The sequence below is a fragment of the Lontra canadensis genome, unplaced genomic scaffold (assembly GCF_010015895.1).
Source record: "Lontra canadensis isolate GAN:19392208 unplaced genomic scaffold, GSC_riverotter_1.0 scaffold63, whole genome shotgun sequence".
Classification (NCBI taxonomy): Eukaryota; Metazoa; Chordata; class Mammalia; order Carnivora; family Mustelidae; genus Lontra; species Lontra canadensis.
This window is the reverse complement of record NW_022631057.1, coordinates 8,917,936-8,937,719: the sequence shown is the minus strand read 5'-3', so window position 1 is coordinate 8,937,719 and position 19,784 is coordinate 8,917,936. Positions and strand designations below refer to the sequence as shown.

Sequence of the window (19,784 nt, the reverse complement as noted above, 5' to 3'; positions counted from 1 at the left end):
GTAAGGGTGGAAGAAGGATGCTCCTGAAGGCACCGTCTGGCCTCTTGGAAGTCGGGCACTAGGTCAGTAAGGCCCTGTCGGGCTCACATCTCCTTCCCACGAATGTGGGATTTTACTCAACCCACTCTCTCTCCCTTACCTCTAGAAGGGGCCTACCTGCTTGTCTCGGGGACATCATCCCACTCTGGGTCAAGGCTTCAGGGAGAAGATTTTCAAGGCAGAGACTGGGTGAAGAAGGTCGCCCAAGTAGAGGGAAGGAAGCTGATGGGTTCTTTGGGATTCACAGAATCGGGAAACCCCAGGAATAGGCTTTGGGTCTGAGAGGATGCTCGGGGCTGGGTAGCAGCAAGTCTACCATGTTGCCTGCTTTCTCTAGATTGTTTTCCACCTAACCCAGGTCCAGCCCCCAAAGGCCACTTAAACACGGGTGACCCAAATTGATTCTGATCCCTCTGAACTTCCAACCTGAGCCTCCTTGGCTGTGCCCCCGATGCCCCAGAACTCAGGGGACGGGGTGAGGAAGAGCCTTGACTCTCTAGTCACTCCTCTCTCAAGGCAGCCCCACGTCTGGCGGAGCCCCCCACAGAGCTATCGGCGGCAGCAGAAAAGCGTCGAGGGACACACGCGATACCTCACTGGTGCTTTATTGTACAGAAGAATCCAAATATTTACATCTTGACAATTCTTACACTTCACACAGCTGGAGAGGGCACGGGGTGGGGAACCCAGAAGTGATGTGAGGGATACAGGGTGGGTGGGAGGACTTGCTACACCAGAGTAGAGGTAGTTAGAGGAGATGGTGCCAGACAGGATCAAGGATTCTAGCTACTTCCCGTCATCCTCACTCATTCAGGCCCTACTAATTGTTGGAAACTCTTCCTCTTTCCCCTCCCTCAATCCTCAAACCATTTATTCTTCTTGGAAAAGGAAAATCCAGAAGGAGGTTGAGGAGTAAGAGGTAGGGAGAGGAAGTCTAAGAGAAGGTGTAACCAGAGGCTCTGTTAATCCACAGTCTTCAAATCGCAGCACTGAATTAAGGAGTTTTCCTCTTGATATGTGCAGAGGTGCTTTAAAAACCTAGGTCGAATATAGAAAGTTCTCCTCCGCAAGTTGGTCTGAGAAGAAGAGACTGTGGTAGGCACTGTTTGCCAAGGCAATATGCACAGAGGCCAGGGGAGGACATCCCAAGTCAGCAGCTCCCAACATTTCTACCACCATGGCTCTTTGGATGGATTCGTCCCCATGGACACCATTTTGGAAGATTTCACATGCACTGAGTTATTTGGTTTTTGATTTTGGGTTTCATCAAAGACATATAAAACCTTTATAGTCTTCTAGTGATTATAATGGAGATAACCAAAAGAGTAACATACTGACTTGCTAGAAAATCTATCAGAAACAAAGAAGCTACTTCGCCACCTTATTTTGGGTAAATGTACAGCATCGACTAGGCTTTCTGAATAATGAAGACAGTTCATGGTAAATGCCTCCACTCCCTTCCCCCACACCTCTCCTCTGTCCAGAAGGGCCAGACTTGGCACATGCTCAGATCTTTGGGAGTAAATGATAAGAGGACTGTGGTGCTACCCGAGAGCTTGCAGCCAAAAAACACTGGTGCCCTTTTCACAGAAGAGGCCACCTGTAGGGGACTGTTCCCATGACTCCTAAACCTCCAACACGTGGCCACTTCACTCCACATTCCACTCCCTGGCCCCAAGGGGGAAAGTGATCACATGGGGTGGGGGTAGCTGTGAGGAAGGGCCCGAAGGACTTCCTAGAAGTCCAGGCTCCCCCAAATCTCACCTACTTTGACATCCCTGGGGCACCTCTGAGAAACGTTCCACATAACAGTCACCAATTCCCAGTACCCAAAGTAGAGCAAATTCCTCCCATGAAAGGCTCTTCGTCAGCCCTAGAAAACAGGAGCTAGGGGTTCTTAACCAATTGCTGAATGAATTCCCCATCATCCAGTGAGTGCCTACTCTGAGGTTCACCCTATGCTAGGAGCCACAGGGTAGGTGGGTGATCACAAGGTCAGCACATTTAGCTCCAGAGCCTGTAAGAGTCCGGGCAACTTGCTGGTCAAATGAGGTTTAGAAATACGCCAAGTTCCACTCACGGTCTCTGCCTCATCCCTTCATCCCCAGCCTAGTCAGCCTTGGGGACATGCATCAGCATTTCCACTGGGCACCAGGGGCAGTGGGGAGATAGACGAGAAGATAAACTGCAGGCTAGGAAGGACCTTCTCAGAGTTGTCTTAATAGTAGAACCCCTTTTCTGAGCCTTGGGTTCCCTTTTTGTGTCTCCAAGAATGTTCTAGCTCTCACCTCCTCATCCTGAGATCGAATGCGTGTGTTTGGGGTGGGGAGTGCTCGAATGCTCAGAAGCACCTGGTAAACCATAAGGTAGGAAGGTTATGACGGGAGAGGCAGAAGCGTCATGCTTCTTTGGGGCATCCAGGGACCCCAGATTCCTATAATGCTTCCTACAAAACAACACATACAATGCAAACATCCCTCTAGTTTGCTGGCCAGGGGCTCCCTGTCCCACAGAGAAGGCAGGACCTGGGATGCAAAGAAACTAGACTTGTGGCAGGAGTTGGCAAGAGGCTTATGGTGGAGAACCACAGGAAGGCAAGTCAGAGCCAGAAGGAAGCCAAGCAGTCATTGACTTCCCTGTGTGTACCCTGCCAGGATCAGGGGACGCGCTCTCTTACTAAGGGCAGAAGTTGCACTGGTGTTTGGGCTTTGGGAAGAGGGGGGACCCCGTGCGGGATCTCTTTATCCCTGCCCCAATGAGTGGGGCCAAAGGCAGCCTCTCCCCCATCCTTCCCAGAGCAAAGCAAGAAGGATGGGAAAGTAGTGTGGAGAGTCTTCTCCGGTTGGTGGAATCATCTTTACCCCAGGTGAAACTCCTACAATAGGGGTTTTCTAGGATCGGTGGCACTTGTGAGGTCACTGGGGAACACTAGGTGGTGTAGACATGAGGGGCCCCAGGAGAGAGCAGTGTTACATTCTGTGAGATGTTAACGGATAGTCCATGAAAACCAACCAAACAAAAACCTGTTGTCAAATATTTTGGGGAAGTGGGTTAAACAAAGTTCAACAGACTTTACTGCTGTGGGAATTCTGGCAGCCGTTACCGTGCTAATATGCACTGTGACTCTCTGAGAAAGGGACACAATGTGTCCTATCTTCTAAAACTGATTTGAACAGCATCTTTTTGCATGTCCTATCTTGAAATTAACAGGACACAGAATACATTTCGTGTCCAATCCGCCAGTCGAAGGGCAGATGCCTGGATGCCTTTGGCTGTCCCCTTATTGGTCTTTCCCTGTGAGGCCCCCCTGCTCATTGTACCCTGATCATTGACCTGCTCGACTCCCCATCCCAGTCACTCCTTTGTGCTTCCCTCATCCCTCATTCTCCTCAGCCAGACAGATGTCCAGATCTCTGGTCCACAGCTTCAGATGTGAGAGGAAAGAGGCCCAGAGGAAGGCCAAGGGGAGGACCCCAGGCCAAGAAGCACATGTTGGTGATAGCCATGGGAGAGAGGAGACCAGTGGAGCCCAGGGCCCCGGGACTGGGCCATCCTGCTGTGGATCACACTGTGGAGTTTTGGTTGAATTTATTTTACAAGCAGCCATCATTCATGGAGTGGGAGGAGAGGGGAGGGAAGACATGGGAAGAAAAGAGTAAGAAGGGCCATTTATAAGTGTGAGGCAAAGGCAGAGCCAGAGGGCTGGAAGGCCCTGCCCACTGACAGGCTCCCACCAGCTGACATGGCTCCCTCTGCCCTGAGCAGCAGTTCTCCATCCATGGAGGGTGGTGGGTTCCCAAAGTGAGTTCCCTCTGGCTCTACAAAATGGCTGCCCTCCAACCTGGGGCCCCCCGGCTGCTGACAGGAGATGAGGGTCACTGAGGGGAAGCCATAGGTCTCCAGCCCGGGAGGCCGCCCAGCCTCAGAAGCTTCCAGAATGAGATCCACATCAGAGAAGGCCACCAGGGCCTGGGTAGAATCGCAGGAGCTCTTCTCCAGCTCGCTGGCAGCAGCATAGGCTAGGGGACCTGGGGTCCCTGGGCAGGGCCAGAGGCGCCGCAGGTCATCCCGGAAGTGGGGGTTGAAGAGCAGGTAGAGCAGCGGGTTGAGGCAGGCAGGCAAGGGTAGTACCACCAGTAGGACAGACTTGACGGCCTCTGGGGTGACAGGGAAAAGCCCCAGCATGGAGGCGAAGCTGAGGAAGGCCACAGGGCAGTAGAGGAGCCCGTCGGCAAAGATGAGCCAGGCCACGTGCCGCACCATGACGCAGTCCCACACGGCCTCGAAGCCGCCCCGCGGCAGGTGGCAGTAGAGTCTGATGTAGGCAGCGGCCACGGCCAGGAAGCACAAGGAGTTCATCATCACCAGGGCCACGGCAAAGCCCAGGGCGGCCGGCCGGCCCTCGGGCGCGGCGTAGGGCAGGCAGAGCGGGGACGCCCCGTACTCTCCCACCGAGGTGAGGGGCAGGGCCGCGGCTAGCCCGGCCAGCAGCAGGCAGCCCAGGGCCCCCGCTCGGACGCTGCTCAGGGAGGGGGCCTTCCCGTAGGCCTGGACACAGGAGACGGAGACGCTACACTGCACGGCGGCCAGAGTGAGAAGCAGCACGGAAGCCTCGGACCCCAGGACGGCCAGGAAGCCTGTGGCCTGGCAGCCCAGCCCCATCTCCCAGCGGGCTCCATACTGGGCGAACTGGCCAAAGGTCAGGGCGTCCACGGATGCTAAGAGGCCACAGGATATGCCGGTTAGGGCATTAGCACCCGCGATGGCACCGATGACGAACTTGACCGGGGGCAGAGGACCAGTCCCGCCTGCGAAGACACTCAGCAGCACCAGCCCGTTACAGAGCACAGAGAGCAGCACGATGGCCCACACAGCCAGCCGGATGCCCCAGCTCTCGAAGAGGTGCTCGCAGGGCTTGAAGGGGCCTGCGGGAGAGGGGATGAGACATTACCCCTAGGTCCAAGGCTGCTGGGCCTACGTGCTGGGGATGAGGCTGGGGAGGCTGACACAGCCTCTGTCCCCAGAGAACTCCTGGGCTGACAGGAGCTGACTTGGTCTCTGAGGACTGTCAGGGGGGGTGGGGGGTAGGGGGCAGTGGGGACATATACGCAGCTCTTCTTCCAAGGAGCTGCAAATGCAGGGAACACTCACCCAATACATGCAGAAATAGAAACACGTAATAAACAAATCAGTACACGAAGTACACAGCACAAACCCAGGCATTGAGGAAACGTTCAGCAAAGCAGACTTTCCCAAGCATTTCGGAGCAAGGAAGGGGTGAGACGGCATACAGGAGTGTGCCATAAAATGGGGGCATCTGAGCTGGGATACGGCTGAGCTGGAGACACAGAGGTGTGGGGGGCTGCCTGGAGAGTGACCAGTCTGCATCCCAAGGCTCTGCTTCTCCCAGTCAGTACCCAGGGATCCGATAAAGACCCCACCGTGGATGAGGTGTTGTACCTGGCTGGCTCTCCCTTGCTCTGTGGCGGGGAGAGAGACCACAGTCGGTACTCACAGAGTCAATCGGTATTCGGAAAGAAAAGCATAATAAGTAAATGAAAACACAGATGACTCTGGGTTTTTCCAACCTGTTTTTGCGCAAATGGTTGTGATGGTGGTGTTTTCCATCTCTCCCCTCAGGTTCTGTCCTTAAATCACCCTGTAACTTTGGACATGTTATGTCTTCATTTCTTTTGGCTTCAGACTCCTCTTCTGCAATGTATTTCTAGTAGCTTGGGAATTTGAGAGGCTTTTGTGGGAACTATTTTTTAAACATATTTTTTTTCCGACTACCATATAATAGATGGTCATTGCAGAAAGTTTGGAAAATAAAACATGGAAAAATTAAAACTGCTTATCATTCCACCTCTCCAAAAGAACTCATCGTTTTGGTATGTCTCCTCCCATTTTTTAAAAGATACATACAAACATATATGTTTTAAAACTAAATTGGGATTTTCCGCATATAGGCTTTAATTCCCTTTAAGTTAAAATTTTATTATGCATACTTTCCCAAATCTTTATCTTCCTCCAAAACGTGTTTTCCATGTCCGTGTAGTAAATACTTGCCCATATGGATGTACCGTAATTTATCTGACCACTTGTACGATCTATCTTTAAAGCAAGTTCAAGCTGCACTTTGCCTTTTGGAGCCTCCTCTTTTACCTCAACACTGCTGATTATTGGTTTTCAGAGGCGAAATTTCTGTGGCAGTGTGAAGCCTGTGGGTTTCCAAGTCAGGAAGAAAACACCACCTGTTTCCTCCAGACTGCGTTGGTGTTCTTGTTCTGGGCTGACACTAGAGGGCGTGCTATAGCTACCGAGTGCTGCGAGCAGGTGCTGGCAGTCCTTGAGCACTGTTTTAGCTCAGAGAGAGCAAGAGAGGCGGCCAAGGGACACGAACCAAAGACAGATAGAAAACGGGAAAATGGAGGAGAGATGAAATAGAGAAGCACAATGTTCATTGATTTCTGTTCTTTCCCAACAGTTCCTGTCCTGGCTTAAGCAATGTGCTACTGCCTTCTGGGGGTGGCCTGCTAGGATTTTATACCCAGGGGAAGGGGCTTCTTCCCTCACTGCATCAAAGGGAAATAGAGTTCTCTTTCTTTCTTTTCAGTGAGATTCAGGTGAGACTCTATAAGACATTTTCTCAGCTGTAAGGGCTGGATAGTCCTATAATGAGTTATCCAGGGGTACTGTGGAGTTTTTCCACGCTGGGGAGTTTTAAGAAAGAGAGCAGAGAGGGATGGAGAAGGCAACCTTTCAGAGGCCCATCTGACTCTAGGATTCTGTGACTCTTAGACTGAGGGGGTGCTCAGAAGCAGCGCCACACACCACCCAGAACAATGGGGTCAAGACATTCTTCACTGCTTCTCTCTTCAATGAGAAACACTTTCTCTCGAATGTTTAACTTCTCATTGGCTGATCTTTGCTTTGACTTCCCTCTCCCTGCTGTAGCCCCTCCCCTACTGTTGTTCCAAACGGCCGGCCGGCCACTCGGGGGAAGAACTGCAGCTCCTTCCCCAAGAATCACCAGAAGAGGTTGTCTTCCCCTCAGAATGTTGGCTTTTAGGCAGAGAAGGAGCCTGAAGTATGGTTATAAACATGCCATGCTGAATGGGCATCTCATCTAAATACTTCGGTACTCCTTCCCCAGTCCTGCCCCCAACCCCGTACCAAGGCACCCGTCTCACCTGGAATGGGGCTGCACTGGACACTGGGGTGTGGCTTTGTGTCCTCCATCTCCAGCTGGAGCTCGTCCAGATCCAGGTCATCTGAAAGATGAGACCAGAAGGTGGCTTGGGGGCCAGGTCTTGGTGACAATCAAGCCCCATCTTTCTCCAAATGCCCACCTCTTTAAGCTGCCATCCCCAGCTCATTCTGCTCGGCACAGGTCATCCCAACAGCCCTGCACATCTGTTCTACTCTTGGGTGAAAAGAGTCTGTTCCTATTATCCACATGTGGATTATTTGCATTGTCTGTTCTTTACGGCAAATTTTCATCGGAGACTTGCTTGTCTTGTCCTGTAACTGAGCACGCGCGTCCCCTCCAGGCAGCCTAGTTACTGTGCTAGGTTAGCACGTGTTAGAGTTACCGTGTTAGAGTTAGGGTGGAGGCTGCCTTAAAAATGGGAGCTGGTAATCAAATAGTTCTCCACACTGGCCGGTCCCCCACTGTAATTCCCTGTCCAGTTGTGAACACCATGCGCAAGAAAGAAAATCTTTTTACTTTTATTTTTTTATATCTTTGGAGAAAGAGATAGAGAGAATGCCCAAGTTCGGTGTTGAGGGGCAGAGGGAGAGGGAGAGACAGAATCTTTATTTTTTTTTTAAGATTTTATTTATTTATTTGACAGAGAGACAGAGAGAGAGCAGAAGTAGGCAGAACAGCAGACAGAAGAGGGAGAAGCAGGCTCTCCGCTGAGCAGGGAGCCCCATGCAGGGCTCTATCCCAGGACCTTGGGATCATGACCTGAGCTGAAGGCAGATGCTTAACCAACTGAGCCACCCAGGAGTCCTGAGAAAGAGAATCTTAAGCAGGATCCATGCCCAGCGCAGAGCCCGAAATGGGGCTTGATCCCATGACCCTGAGATCACTACCTGAGCCAAAATCAAGAGTCAGACACCCAGGTGCCCCAGGAAGGACATATTCTTAAGACAGAGTAGTGAGCTAGACTGTATTCAGAGGAGGTGAACCAGGGTGAGTGAGCGAGTAGAAGCCACACACTTGAGAAATGGTCAAAGCCACTGGGGGATTAACTTAGGCAAGGCAAGACTAAGTGGGAAGACCATGGCCATCCTCCAGTCCCATCAGGCATAAAGGAACTGTGCTCCTACATGCTGTGTTGGTGCAGAGGGTAGAATCAGGAAGGGTCATAGAAGGAGGCGACTTAACAATTCAAATGAGCTTTCCTCGTCACTAACACAAATAAGCTCCCACACTTAGAGATGACAGAGAGGTGGGCCTGAGGTCCCAGGGGCCACATGCCATGCCTGCCATCTGCTGGGCTTCGGGCAAGGGCAGAGCGACTTGGGGATGAGGAAGACATGGTCCTGGTCTCAGGGAGCTCATGGAGACAGAAGAGGATCTTCTGTCTCCATGAGCTCCCTGTCTAACATGTCTCCATGTCAACTAACAGATGTTAGTTGACATGGAGACATGTTAGTTAACAACCGTGTCAACTAACAGATTTGTGTGTTGTTAGTTAACAACCGTTAGTTGACACGGTTGTTAGTTAACAACCGTGTCAACTAACAGATTTGTGTGCCAGTGAGGCTAAGAGTCTCTGAGCTCCTGTGCCAGCTCCACACAGCGAGCCATGGTCTTCACGGTCTCATTAACCTTTCCGGCGGCCACACATGGCAGGTGTCCTTTGACCTCATTTGACAGATGAGAACACTGAGGCTCATAGAAGAGAAGGCACTTGCCCCAGGTCTCCCAGTCGGTGTGCAGCAGGGCAGAAGTCTGACCTGGTCTGTCTCACTACAGAGCCCAGGTATTTAACGGTTATGCTTTCCTGATGCGGGGCGAGGGGCGGCCTGGAAGGAATGCGGGGACAGCTTTACAAATGCACGAGCTGGGCATCATTTGTCCCCAGAAGTGCTGGAACAGAAAGTCCCAGATAAGAGAAAGGGCACTTCTAAACTGGGTGAGAGGCAGGACTAGATCATCTTTACCAATCCTTCCCATTCTAAGTCTAGACCCTGTGGTTCCTTTGCCTGAGAAAATAGGATTACAAAGATAAATCCATTGTTAAAGAAACTCTGTAACTTGTTTGAATCAAGTAGGAGTTTTTTTTCTCCTCTTAGTCACTATGGCAGGGTTTCTTAAACCAGAGCCTATGAACTCCAGGGGTGTCAGGGATACCTTGGGAGTCTAGAAGTTCTACAAGAATTTTGAAATGATCATCTTAAACATCTTATCATTTATAAAGACAAAACGCTTGTTTGCAGCAATAATTCATCACCGAAAGACTATTTTTTAAGAATAAGACTTCAGTTTCTCTAGTGAGACTAGGCAAGCTGTCTGAGGCCCCGAGTGGTAGGAGAGCCCTGCTTCTCTTCTGAAGGACGCCTGTAAGGCACCAGGCTTCAACGACAGCGCCCCATGGGCTCGTCCTCCACCACACACTAACAAGGGGTGACTCTGTGTCATGCTTGTCCCCAACTTTGACTCATGTGGTTTGTTTCCTTCCTCCCCACTTAAAGGGTAAACACCTTCAGCTGGACATTTTCCCAGGAGGCAGGAAGGCTCTGCGGAGCTGCCCTTGGCCCAGACACCATCAGGGCGGGCAGGAGGCCGAGGTGTGCCCACAGAGTGCTGGCATTTCCTCTCCTCTCTACCTTTCATTCCCTGCCACCCCGGCTCTCCAGAATGGAGCTCAGCAATTCTTTGAAATCAGAATGCATGAATGAAATGCACGGGCTGAGGCCCGCGGACTCCGTCTGAGGCTGGGAAAGTCACAGCCAAGGTGTTAAGTAACCACTCTTGAAACGGGGAGGAAATCAAATCTGGCTGCAGCCGAAGCTCCTGGCTTTCTTCCTCAAGGCTTATTAGCTCCCACAGGAAGTGGGGGGCCCTGCCCCAGCTCCCGTTACCAGCGGCAGGCAGCCCACGATTCTGACGCCCTGTGGCTCTCCAAGACCTAAGCCTGGTGGAAAGTTTCACCTTGAGGAAGGAAAGTTTCCATTCCTCCTTCCAGCCCCCTGAGGGAGTGTACAGCAGACAGACATCCGGGAATGTCCCCTGGGGACAGCTGTCTGCCGGCCCAGAGCCAGGGTGGCCGCTGGGCTCTTGAAGGGGTCCTTACGTCCTCCCCGGCGAGGGGTCTGGGAGAAAGACCCCAGAGACCCCTTAACTGCTTGTGGAATACTGGCCTCCATAAGCTGTGTTCCAAACTACACAACACGCCGTCCCTCCTCACACACACGGGGAGGCCCCCGCCCCTGTTCCCAGTAGTAAGAGTGGCAGGTAGTACCAGGGGTCATGCTTTGCTCCCTATGACCTGTGAGATATGTAGTATAGTTCTCACTGTACAGATCAAAAAAACCCAAAAAACAAGGCTCAGTAAGGTTGAAGAGCTCGTCCTGGGCAACACAACTGGTAAACGGTGTCATTGGGTTTAGAACCCTGTCTACACCACCGTAAGATGCTTTTCTTACATGTTTTCATTCTGACTTTTCTGTTTCGCTTCTCCATGGACATACTGTGGAGAGGGGGTTAGAGACTGAAAACGAAATTCAAATATCAGGGGCCCTTTTTTGCTTCCTCCTGATTCTACCTGTGTTCTGTCACATGGGGTGATGGTGAGGGGCACAGAAGCCCTCCCCGCTGCCCTCTATCTAAGACACCTTTGGCAGACGGTCTCTCGGAGCCCCCTCAGCTGCCTACTTCCACCCTTCCTTCTTTTACAACTGTTCTAGAAAGAGACCCATGTGGCCCTTCTCAGCAAGGTCCTCTTGCAGCCAGTGGCCTCTGAGGGACAGGAGGACTTGGGAGAGTGATAATCCCCCACGCTGTTCCACTTGGCTCTAGGACATATAGTGAGGGGACTTTTTTTTTTTTAAACAGAGGTTTAATTTAATTGACTTAATTCAATCCTGCTTGGCTCAGGTTGATTTAGAAAGTGGGTGTCCTCTCTGAGAATGAAATCACAGGGCCCATGTAGCCAGGAGGCAGCCATGGAGAAGGAACGTGCGAACCACGAGGGCAAGAGTGCTCCACAAGATGCAGCTCGGGGAGCACCTTGGGGACCAAGAAGGGCGTGGCAAATATGGAAACATTACTACTGTCCTTGTCATCTTCTTCTCCCCAAGCACCTTTGGGCTACGTTCTTAGAGAGACAAGATGCAAACAGAGGTCACCTCCCAGGTCACCCTTGGGGTTTGCCTCCGCAGCCCCTGCCAGACCCCTCTCAGGGTCCCCCGGGCCTCCTCCCTAACTTCTTCTCCACAGCCACCTACCCGCCCTGCCCAGGAGCCCCATCACTCACAGTGGTTCTCAGCTTGTCCTGCAAGAAGGCCTGGGGGTCTCTTTGGAGCCTCCTCATCCTCAAGGTGAAAGTCCTCAGCCTCCCACTGTCCAGAGGCCTTGAAGAAGCTGGCACAGACGCCATAGGCACAGCACTGGTAGGCATAGGGCACCTCCAGGATCCTGGGGGCCGAGGGGGCACAGGGGTAAAATGAGCTGTCTGAGGAATGGTTGGGCGGCCCACCCAGGGACCCAGCACTCAGCATCGGCCTTTCAACCCCAAAGCGCCCCGATGACAGTGCAGGCAGCCCTCTGGGCTTTCTTTGTATGGATCCTACAGCCTGGCTCCTGCCTCTGAAGGGCTCTGAGCATCTGCCAATCTTTTCCTCTCTCATCTTGAGAATGAGATGGGAAGATAAACTTTCTGTCCTTTATGGGGTCCCCTCAGTAGGCTTAGGGCTGGGACCAGCTCACCCAAGATCACACAGCACTCCAGTGCTCTGCTCCCCTCCCAGCCAGCAACTCTTTTTTTTTAGATCTCAGGAGACAGGGATTCTCATAGTGACTCTTGCTTCACCCTTGCCCTGTCCCCCAGCCCCACCCCTGGGCACAGCAGAGCTGAATCTGGTGCCCTCTGAAGGCGAGGGTTGATGCCCCCAGGCAGCTCGTTAGCTGGCAGTAGAGGTGGCCTGGGCCACACAGGCTGTGCTGCCACTGCAGGCAGAAGGCCTGGATGTCATTAGCATTAGGGACCGGCCGGGAGGCTTGTTTTCCACTCCTCGGTGCCCTGGGCTCGGCCCTCACCGCAGGGGCCCAGATGCTGCTCAAGGGAGGACAGGCAGTCTGCGTGCCCCAAAGGGGACAAGGAGCAAGGAGGTCCGGGGGCCTGCACCTCATCTTCCTCCTGTCCTCACAGGAGTTCTCAGCAGCCCCGGGGATGCTGCTTGGGACAGAAAGAAATGCTGTGAATGAGATGAGGAAGGGGAGGCACGAGCCCTTCCCACTGAACAGTGACCAAACCCTACGCCTCTGGGCCATCAGGTTTTTCTCAAGGTGAAGCCCCATGGCTTTCCTCTCTCTGTCCCTCCTTGGCCTCCCCAGCTACTCCAGGGCAAAACTATCTGCGGGTGGGGGAAAGCCAGGCCCTCACCTCAGTTTTGGGAAACTGTCCTTGGAGAAGGCCTGGGAGAGAGCCAGGTTCCCTTTTAGCTTCAGATGCATCAGGCCCCCAAGTCCAGACAGGGGAAGTGTGGCCAGCTGGTTGTCCGTCAGGTCCCTAGGACAGTGCATGGTCAGGGTTATTGGCAGTCAGTGGGAATGCTGAGGGGGCAGGGCTGTGCTGAGGGTGTGACCGGGGTGCCTGGGATGGAAGCAAGAGGAGAGGAGCAGAGGACAGAAGATCAGCAAGAGAGACGAAGACACGAAATGCTGGGGCAGGAGGATGGTCAGGGATTGCTAGAGGCACCCCTAACTCACTCACTCATTCATTCATTCCTTCATCAAATACTGGAGGCCAACTACATACTAGGGATTGCTCTAAGATAATGTCAAGCCATCCCAACTCATAGGTCACAGAGTTCCTTAACCACAGCTCCTAGGCCCTGTTCCCAGTCCCATCCGAGAGTCCCTGTCCACCCCCTAGGGCATCTGCCTATACTTGCCTCCCCCTATTCCCCCACTTTTCTGATGACATGAGAGGCCAGAGTGAGGGATTGGACAGAGCTGGCCTCTGACTACAAGCAGGGGTTTGGTCATCTGTTCTGTTTTGGGGGCTGGCTTTGTAGCCAGAGATGAGGACATGCACGGTCTTCTACTGGAGACACATTACAGGGAACCAGCACTTCAAACCAAACACCAGCACCACAGACTGTGCGTCGTGGAAACAGCCTGGACTGGAAGGTAGGAAACCTGGCGCTGTCACCGACTCCCTGAATAACTAAGGGGAGTCACAAATTTGCCTGAGTTTCAATGTCCTCATCTTTCAAGGGGATAAAAATATCCACCCTACCTATCTGGCAGGAGCAGAGCAAACAGGAGAGGGAAGACCGAGGTGTGAGTCTTGCAAGTCTCTGGCCCAGAGCCTAGAGAGTGGCAGACAGGAGGGGCACTGTGAACCTCCTGGAAGGCTTGCATTCTGGCCTTGCTTTGAGCGGGCTTCTCCCCTGGGCCTGGAGGCCTCTCCTGTGAAGTAAGGGATTGGGCTAGATGATCTCCAAGGCCAGGACTAGAGCTAGCCCGTGGAGTCTGGGTGTTAATCAGAAAAGGGTCCTATCAGGATGGACACATCTTTGGGACATGGATGGAAGCAGCCAGTCAGTTCCCTCTTGGGTGGGAGCCCTTGTGCTGTGCACAACCTGCACCACAGTGTGTGGCAGTCCCACCAGAGGTCCCTTCCAGCTCTGACCTATTGACCATGCAGCCAGCACTATATGCTCCCTGTTTGCAGCCTGTGTAATTTAGGGAAACTGTGAGCCTCTGCCTCCCTGTAGAATGGCAGCCCTCTAGTGTTACTGCTCATGTTGGGGACTGTTGAGCTGAGACCCTGGCTCCCACACCTGCTGCCACTGTCCCAGGTTGTGAAGGAGTTTTGGGCTCTAACCTCCTCTCTGTTGGCACATGTAGAGGCTGGGGGAGGGCCTGAGACCAGAGGGGGTGGGGGCACAGGGCACTGAGGCCACTAAGATGTTGCCAAATGTTAGCAGATGAGGTTCCAGAGCTTGCAGGAGTTTATCAGGACCCATGGCCTGTCAAACGGACTGTCAGAATGACTGATGAGGCTGGGATGTGCGGTCAGACATTCGTGCATGTCCCCACTCTGGGGTGGGTCCTCCCACCCCCACCTACCCCCCACCCCCCGCTGGCCTAGGGTCCCCACTGGTCTCCATCCAGCGGGATGAGGGTGCAGAACGCACTTACAGCTTGACTAGGGAGTGTAGGGTCACGAAGGCCTCAGGGTGGATGGACCGGATGGAGTTCCAGCTCAGGTCCCTGTGCACAGAGAGGGGATTACAGGTGAGACCTGGGACATGTGCAGGGCTCACCGTTCCCATCCTGAGTTCTCCTTCTCACACTCCCCATCTGAGCTGCCCCCAGGAGCAGAACCCTCAGCCTTTCGGGGAAGGTACCTGCTGCCTGGCTGGGGCCACAGAAAAGGGGATTTGGCAGATTGGCCTCAGAATCTCATCAGCCCCTGGACACCAGCTGGAGAAGTGGCTTCAGAAGCCATCTGGAAGAGGAGGCACCTCTCCTGGTGTGTGTGTGTGTGTGTGTGTGCACGCACGCGCGCTGGGGGCAGGGATACCGAGCAGGGAAGACTTGTGCCTGCCACTGCCACGTACACTGTGGGTATGGAGTGTGCCCGAGAGAGGGGCACAGTGGGCCCCCGTAGGGGCCAGTCTGGGATGCTGCAGGATACTCACAGGGCTCGCAGGGAGCTCAGCTGGCTGAAGGTGTCTGCTCCGATCTCCCAGATGCGGTTGTGCTGGAGGCCTCTAGGGCAGCAAGAGAGACTAGATGAGCCAACAGGCTCAAACCCTGGCCCCGTTCCACGCCCCCCCCACGCACTATGAGGAAGAAAGGAGAGCCCCCCACTTCTCCTGGCACGGGAAGAAAGGGCCCGCGGAAGTCACCAGAATTAAAGGGAGCATAAGGGGATCCGGTTGCCTTGGGTAAGTGGGTCAGAAGACAAAGCCACAAAACCATCCCTGTGGCCCAGAAGGGAGTCAGTTTCCAGGGTTCCCACCGGGGCTGGCTCCCAGCCCAGCCAACCTCGCTTCTGCGTTCTTCAGACCTTAGTCCAGCAGCAGAGCACTGCCCCGCCCTTGGATGACCCAGTGACTGGCCCAAGCTGGGGGGCAGAGTTCAGTGGACTGCTTGTCTGAATGGGAGATGGAGCGTGTCCCTCTGTAATGCTGAAGACCCCCTTTCCTTGGGCATCTAGACAAACAAGACAGACCCTCACACCCCTATCCTGCCTGGGCCCCAAAAGGCATTGCCCTACCTAGGGTCAAGGGACAGACAGGGAGGCTCAGGAGACCTACCAAGCTTGAAAAAAACCCAAAACAAACAAACAAACAAACAAACAAACAAACAAAAACAGAAGCTGAGTGAAAAGAGTTTAGAGAATTTTTTAGGTGATTTTTTTTCCTTGTCAAATTTGAATCCTGGGATTCTTCTCCTTTGTGTGAGTGTGTCCCACCTCCTAGTGCTGATGTGACTCTGGCCCTCCATTGGCCCTAATCACTACTGCCTTTCATTGTTGTGGCTGACCCCCAATGAGCCACCTTGAGACTGACGGGGTGGGTCCATCGTCAGTGGTCCCTGGAGGCCTTGTCTAGGCCTCTGCTGAGCTCCCAGCCCTAACCCTTGGGAGGGTCAACAAGCTCAGAGAAGGGAGAAATGTCCGGGTGTGCTCCCTGCCCACCCCCCTCCCCTCAGACTTGTCCCAAGTCTGGCTTGCATGCCTTCACCTCGCTCCCACGCCCCCAACTCACATTTCCTCTAGTTTCTGACACCTGTGCAGGCTGGGCAGCTCCTCGATTTGATTATGAGACAATTCCCTGGGGGAAGAGAGAGAGAGAGAGAGAGAGAGAGAGAGAGCAAGACCAGGTGAGGGTGAGGCTGGGGGCCAGGAGAAGCAGCCCCGCCAGGATGTGCCTTCCCGTCAAGCAGCCGAGGGCTGGGAGGCCCCTGAAGGGATGTGGCTGTTGACACGCCTCCTGCTGAGTCCCAAGGCCTAGGGGACCCTAGGAGAGTCCTGGGGGAAGGGAGACAGGAAGTGAGAGGGGCACAGAGATGAGAAAAGGAGTAGAGGGTGCCGGGGCTCTGCAACAGCCAGCAGGGACCATATCAGGCCTTACTGGGCAAGCCGGTCACCGCCAACCCAAGAAACATCCCCGTAGTCTCCACGCACAGAGTCCCGAGGTGGGGGAGGGGGGTAAGCCTGGGCCTGTGGAGATCATCTGGCTCAACCCCTTCATTAACACATGAGGACTCTGAGGCACAGGGAAGGGACAGAACCTGCCAAGGACACACTGCCAGTCAGTGGCAAGGCTGGAAGCTGAGCCCACGTCTCCAGACACCCAGGCTAGCACGGCTGCGGACGCAGTGTCTCCTGGGTCAGCCTCCCCATCCCGAGCTGTGGGTCCATGTGGAGAAGCCTCACATTCCAAACGGATTCAGGAGGGAGAACAAAACTCCCCTTGACTTCATAGGCCACTTAAATGCCTCCATGCTTCCGGAAGACCTTAATGTTCTTACTAGATAAGCAATGCCACTGGCTGAGCAGCTTTTACGTGCTAGCACTCTTGTGCTGTGTGCTGGACAGACATTTTTTTCAACCCTCACACATTTATCCATATTTTGCTGATGAGGCATTGAAGCCCTGAGACGTTAGAGAGTGAGTCCAAATTCATACAGCTACTAAGAGGCAAAGCTGGGCCTTAAACCCTGGTCAGACTCCAAAGGCCATTGTCCCTTTGCCCCGAGCAAGAGAGGACAGCCCAGTCCCTCCCAAGCAGGTACTCCTCAGACTGTCCCATTCTCCAGCAAAAGAAGTAACCCAGAGGGACAGAAGCAGGAGGGGCCTCTGCTCCAGCCCATGGGAGCAAGTGCACAATGCCAAGACTGGGGAATACTTGTGAGCCACTCACAGCACTCGGAGCCTGGGCAGTTGCTGGCACATCCCCGGTGGGAGCAGCCGGATGCCTGCACGGGTCAGGGTCCTGCAGAGAGAGCAGAGACAGAGCTGGCACCAGGCCCTGCCATCCCTGGCCGCCGCCTCCAGCTCTGGGCCTGATGCTGATATGGGAGCACAGAGCTGACAGAAGAGAGGTGGCAGAAGGCACAGGGCAGGGGGTGGGGCTATAGGGAGAGAAAGGAGCAAGTCTGGCATCTGAGCACGGAGCTCCCCTGGGACTGGAGGCGGGTGGGGTTGGGCAACAAAGAGACACACAGCCCAGGGGCTCTCTGCTTGGCGGATAGTTCCTGCCTGCGTGGCCCACACCCCACCCACCCATCGGGTCCCCACCCATTGTCCCAGAGAGGTCTCCGGCAACACGGGGTATGTAGGACAGGAACTTGAATCTCGTCTGCTCTCCTTGGGAGGGGCGGGGGGGCATAGCCATGGGCAGGGAGTAGATAGGAAAAATGAAACAAAACAACCCCAGTGGAGCCATGGGAACCTTGCACAGAGTCTGCTGCCTGTGCCCCGGGGAAGGGGGAAGGGGTGGGAAAGAAGAGAAGGACCTGGGGCTGGAACAGAGAGGGCTGTGGGGCAGTTTTGGCTAGGGACAGGGTGTCCCAAGAAATACCCAAGGCCAAGGTCATTCTTGGGGAACTATTACTTCCCTCATGGAAAATTTTCCAGATGCCAGCAAATCTCGGGGTAGACAACAGAGGCACAGAGGAGAGAGAGTTCCTGTCTGGGCCATGCCATGAATGAGCTGTGTGATGGGGGGCAGGGCGGTTGGCTTCCTAACACTCACTCTGGGTGTTTGCTTGATTGTTCCATTCATCCTCTTAAATGTGTTGAGGTCCTACTGTGCTCTGGCACCCCTCCCCCACTCTACAGGATATAATAATAGAACATATGAGGAAGTCCTTGTTGAAATCGTGATTCAGAAAGGCAAAGGAGATGTGTTTCCACAACCTTCTCCCCTGTCACGGGTCTTCAGGATGCTCACAGCTTGGGGTTAGGAACTCTGAAGGCATGCCTGAAAAATCCAAGCATGGTCAGGAGAAGACCAGCCTCCTCACCCCCAAACCATCTGCTACCCCTGGCCTTGCCTGCAGCAGTGCCACATCAGGAGATGACCATGGATCCCTGGGGCTGAGCCAGGTGACCTCTGGGCCAGGCTGGAGCCGGCAGCAGAAGCAGGCCAGATAAGGGCCAAGCAAAGGATCCTTCCAGCAGCCTTCCACAGAACAGTTCCTGGGGGTGGAGCAGGGGCATGGATGAGGTGGAAGGTGAGGGTCCCCACTCACAGGATCTCCAGGCTGGTGGTCCCTTTGAGATCTGGGAACTCCTGGATGTCCGTGGCACCATTCAGGGATCTGGAAGCAGACGCGACACACTCTGAAGGGTGGGGTCAGAGCATCTCGATATCTGGGCTCCCCACCATCACTGATCTCCCCTGGAGAGAAGCTACCTTTTGGGAAAATGTCATCCTTCACCCAGCCTCAAAATACCCCAGCTACTCAGGGCCTGTAGGGGAGGGGCTTTGCTCAGCAGGGTCCAAACCGCTATTTCCTTAAGTTGGCCCAGCCCCCTAGAGCCCCGGCAGAGCCCCCAAACTAGCATCTGGGTCCCAGCATGCAAAACACAACAAATGCACAAACAAAAAAATAATAGGCAAGGGACATGGAAATGGACTCTAAAAGGCTCCAAGGTGGGTGCTTCTGAAAAAATTCTTGGCTACAGGGGTTTGCTTATTAGAGTCTGAGAAAGGGTCCCCCCTAAATCGTCATCCGCTAAAGCGTTGTCACCACCTTCCCACTGGCTCTCTCCCAGACAGCTTTAGACAGATGGCTTTTCCCCTCCCCGCCATCCCCTGCCGGTGAGGACAGGGCTGAGGACAGGGACCCAACCAGAGCACAGCAAAAACGGGTCCTGCCAGACCACAAGGAGGCAGTGTAGGGTCCAGAAAGGAGCCTCTCGGAGCTGGAGACCAGGGGCCTAGCTCACGGCAGAGCGGAACCCCAGAAACCTCGAGATCCATCCACAAAATGTGCTAACACCACCTGCCTCATGTGGTTAGAACGGCAGTGAAACGTGATAATGGACATGAAGGGGAAGGGTGCACTTGAAAAGGCTAGTTATGCTCCTGGGATGCCCTATGTCATGTGTCAGCCATGGAAGATTTTTGAAGAAGTGGGACTTGGGCTGGGAATGAAAAGAATGGGAGAAAGGAAACAAGGGAATGCCGTTGGGCCCAAAGTAATAAAGGTGGTACGGCAAAGGGCCGAGGGGTCCATGCTCCAAGGTCACTGGAGAACCAGACCCTTATCCCAGTTGTTGGTTTCTGAAGCAAAAGTTTCTGGAACAGCTCTCTCGAGCAGGACCCTGAAGACACCAGATCAGACTCCTGGGCTCTGGAGGAGGGCCCTCTTTCACTCATCTGGGATCCGGGAAGAAGCCACAGGGAGCTGTATAGAGGCTGTTTAGAGCAGCTGGGTCTGGGAATAGTCCTGAGCCGAGCAGAGGTCGCAGCGTCGGAGACCAGGCCTCGCAGTGGGGGCAGCACCCTGCTGGTGTGACACCTGCAGAAGGGAGGCC

At 53.9% G+C, this 19,784-nt stretch overlaps 1 protein-coding gene across 5 annotated transcripts in view; it reads right to left on the bottom strand.

Annotated features, from left to right (window-relative positions):
• Positions 1-1,709: 1,709 nt before the first annotated feature.
• Positions 1,710-19,784, bottom strand: part of LGR6 (leucine rich repeat containing G protein-coupled receptor 6) — a 117,749-nt gene continuing 99,674 nt past the window's right edge. For all 5 annotated transcript variants that reach the window (XM_032878264.1, XM_032878265.1, XM_032878266.1 and 2 more), the window contains 9 exons: positions 18,494-18,562; positions 17,161-17,232; positions 16,003-16,068; positions 14,929-15,000; positions 14,426-14,497; positions 12,660-12,785; positions 11,532-11,692; positions 7,233-7,313; positions 1,710-4,964 (listed from right to left, as the gene is read on the bottom strand). In XM_032878264.1, the coding sequence (XP_032734155.1) occupies positions 3,709-4,964; positions 7,233-7,313; positions 11,532-11,692; positions 12,660-12,785; positions 14,426-14,497; positions 14,929-15,000; positions 16,003-16,068; positions 17,161-17,232; positions 18,494-18,562 (1,975 nt within the window). In that variant the 3' untranslated portion in view covers positions 1,710-3,708. The remainder of the gene's footprint in view (positions 4,965-7,232; positions 7,314-11,531; positions 11,693-12,659; positions 12,786-14,425; positions 14,498-14,928; positions 15,001-16,002; positions 16,069-17,160; positions 17,233-18,493; positions 18,563-19,784) is intronic.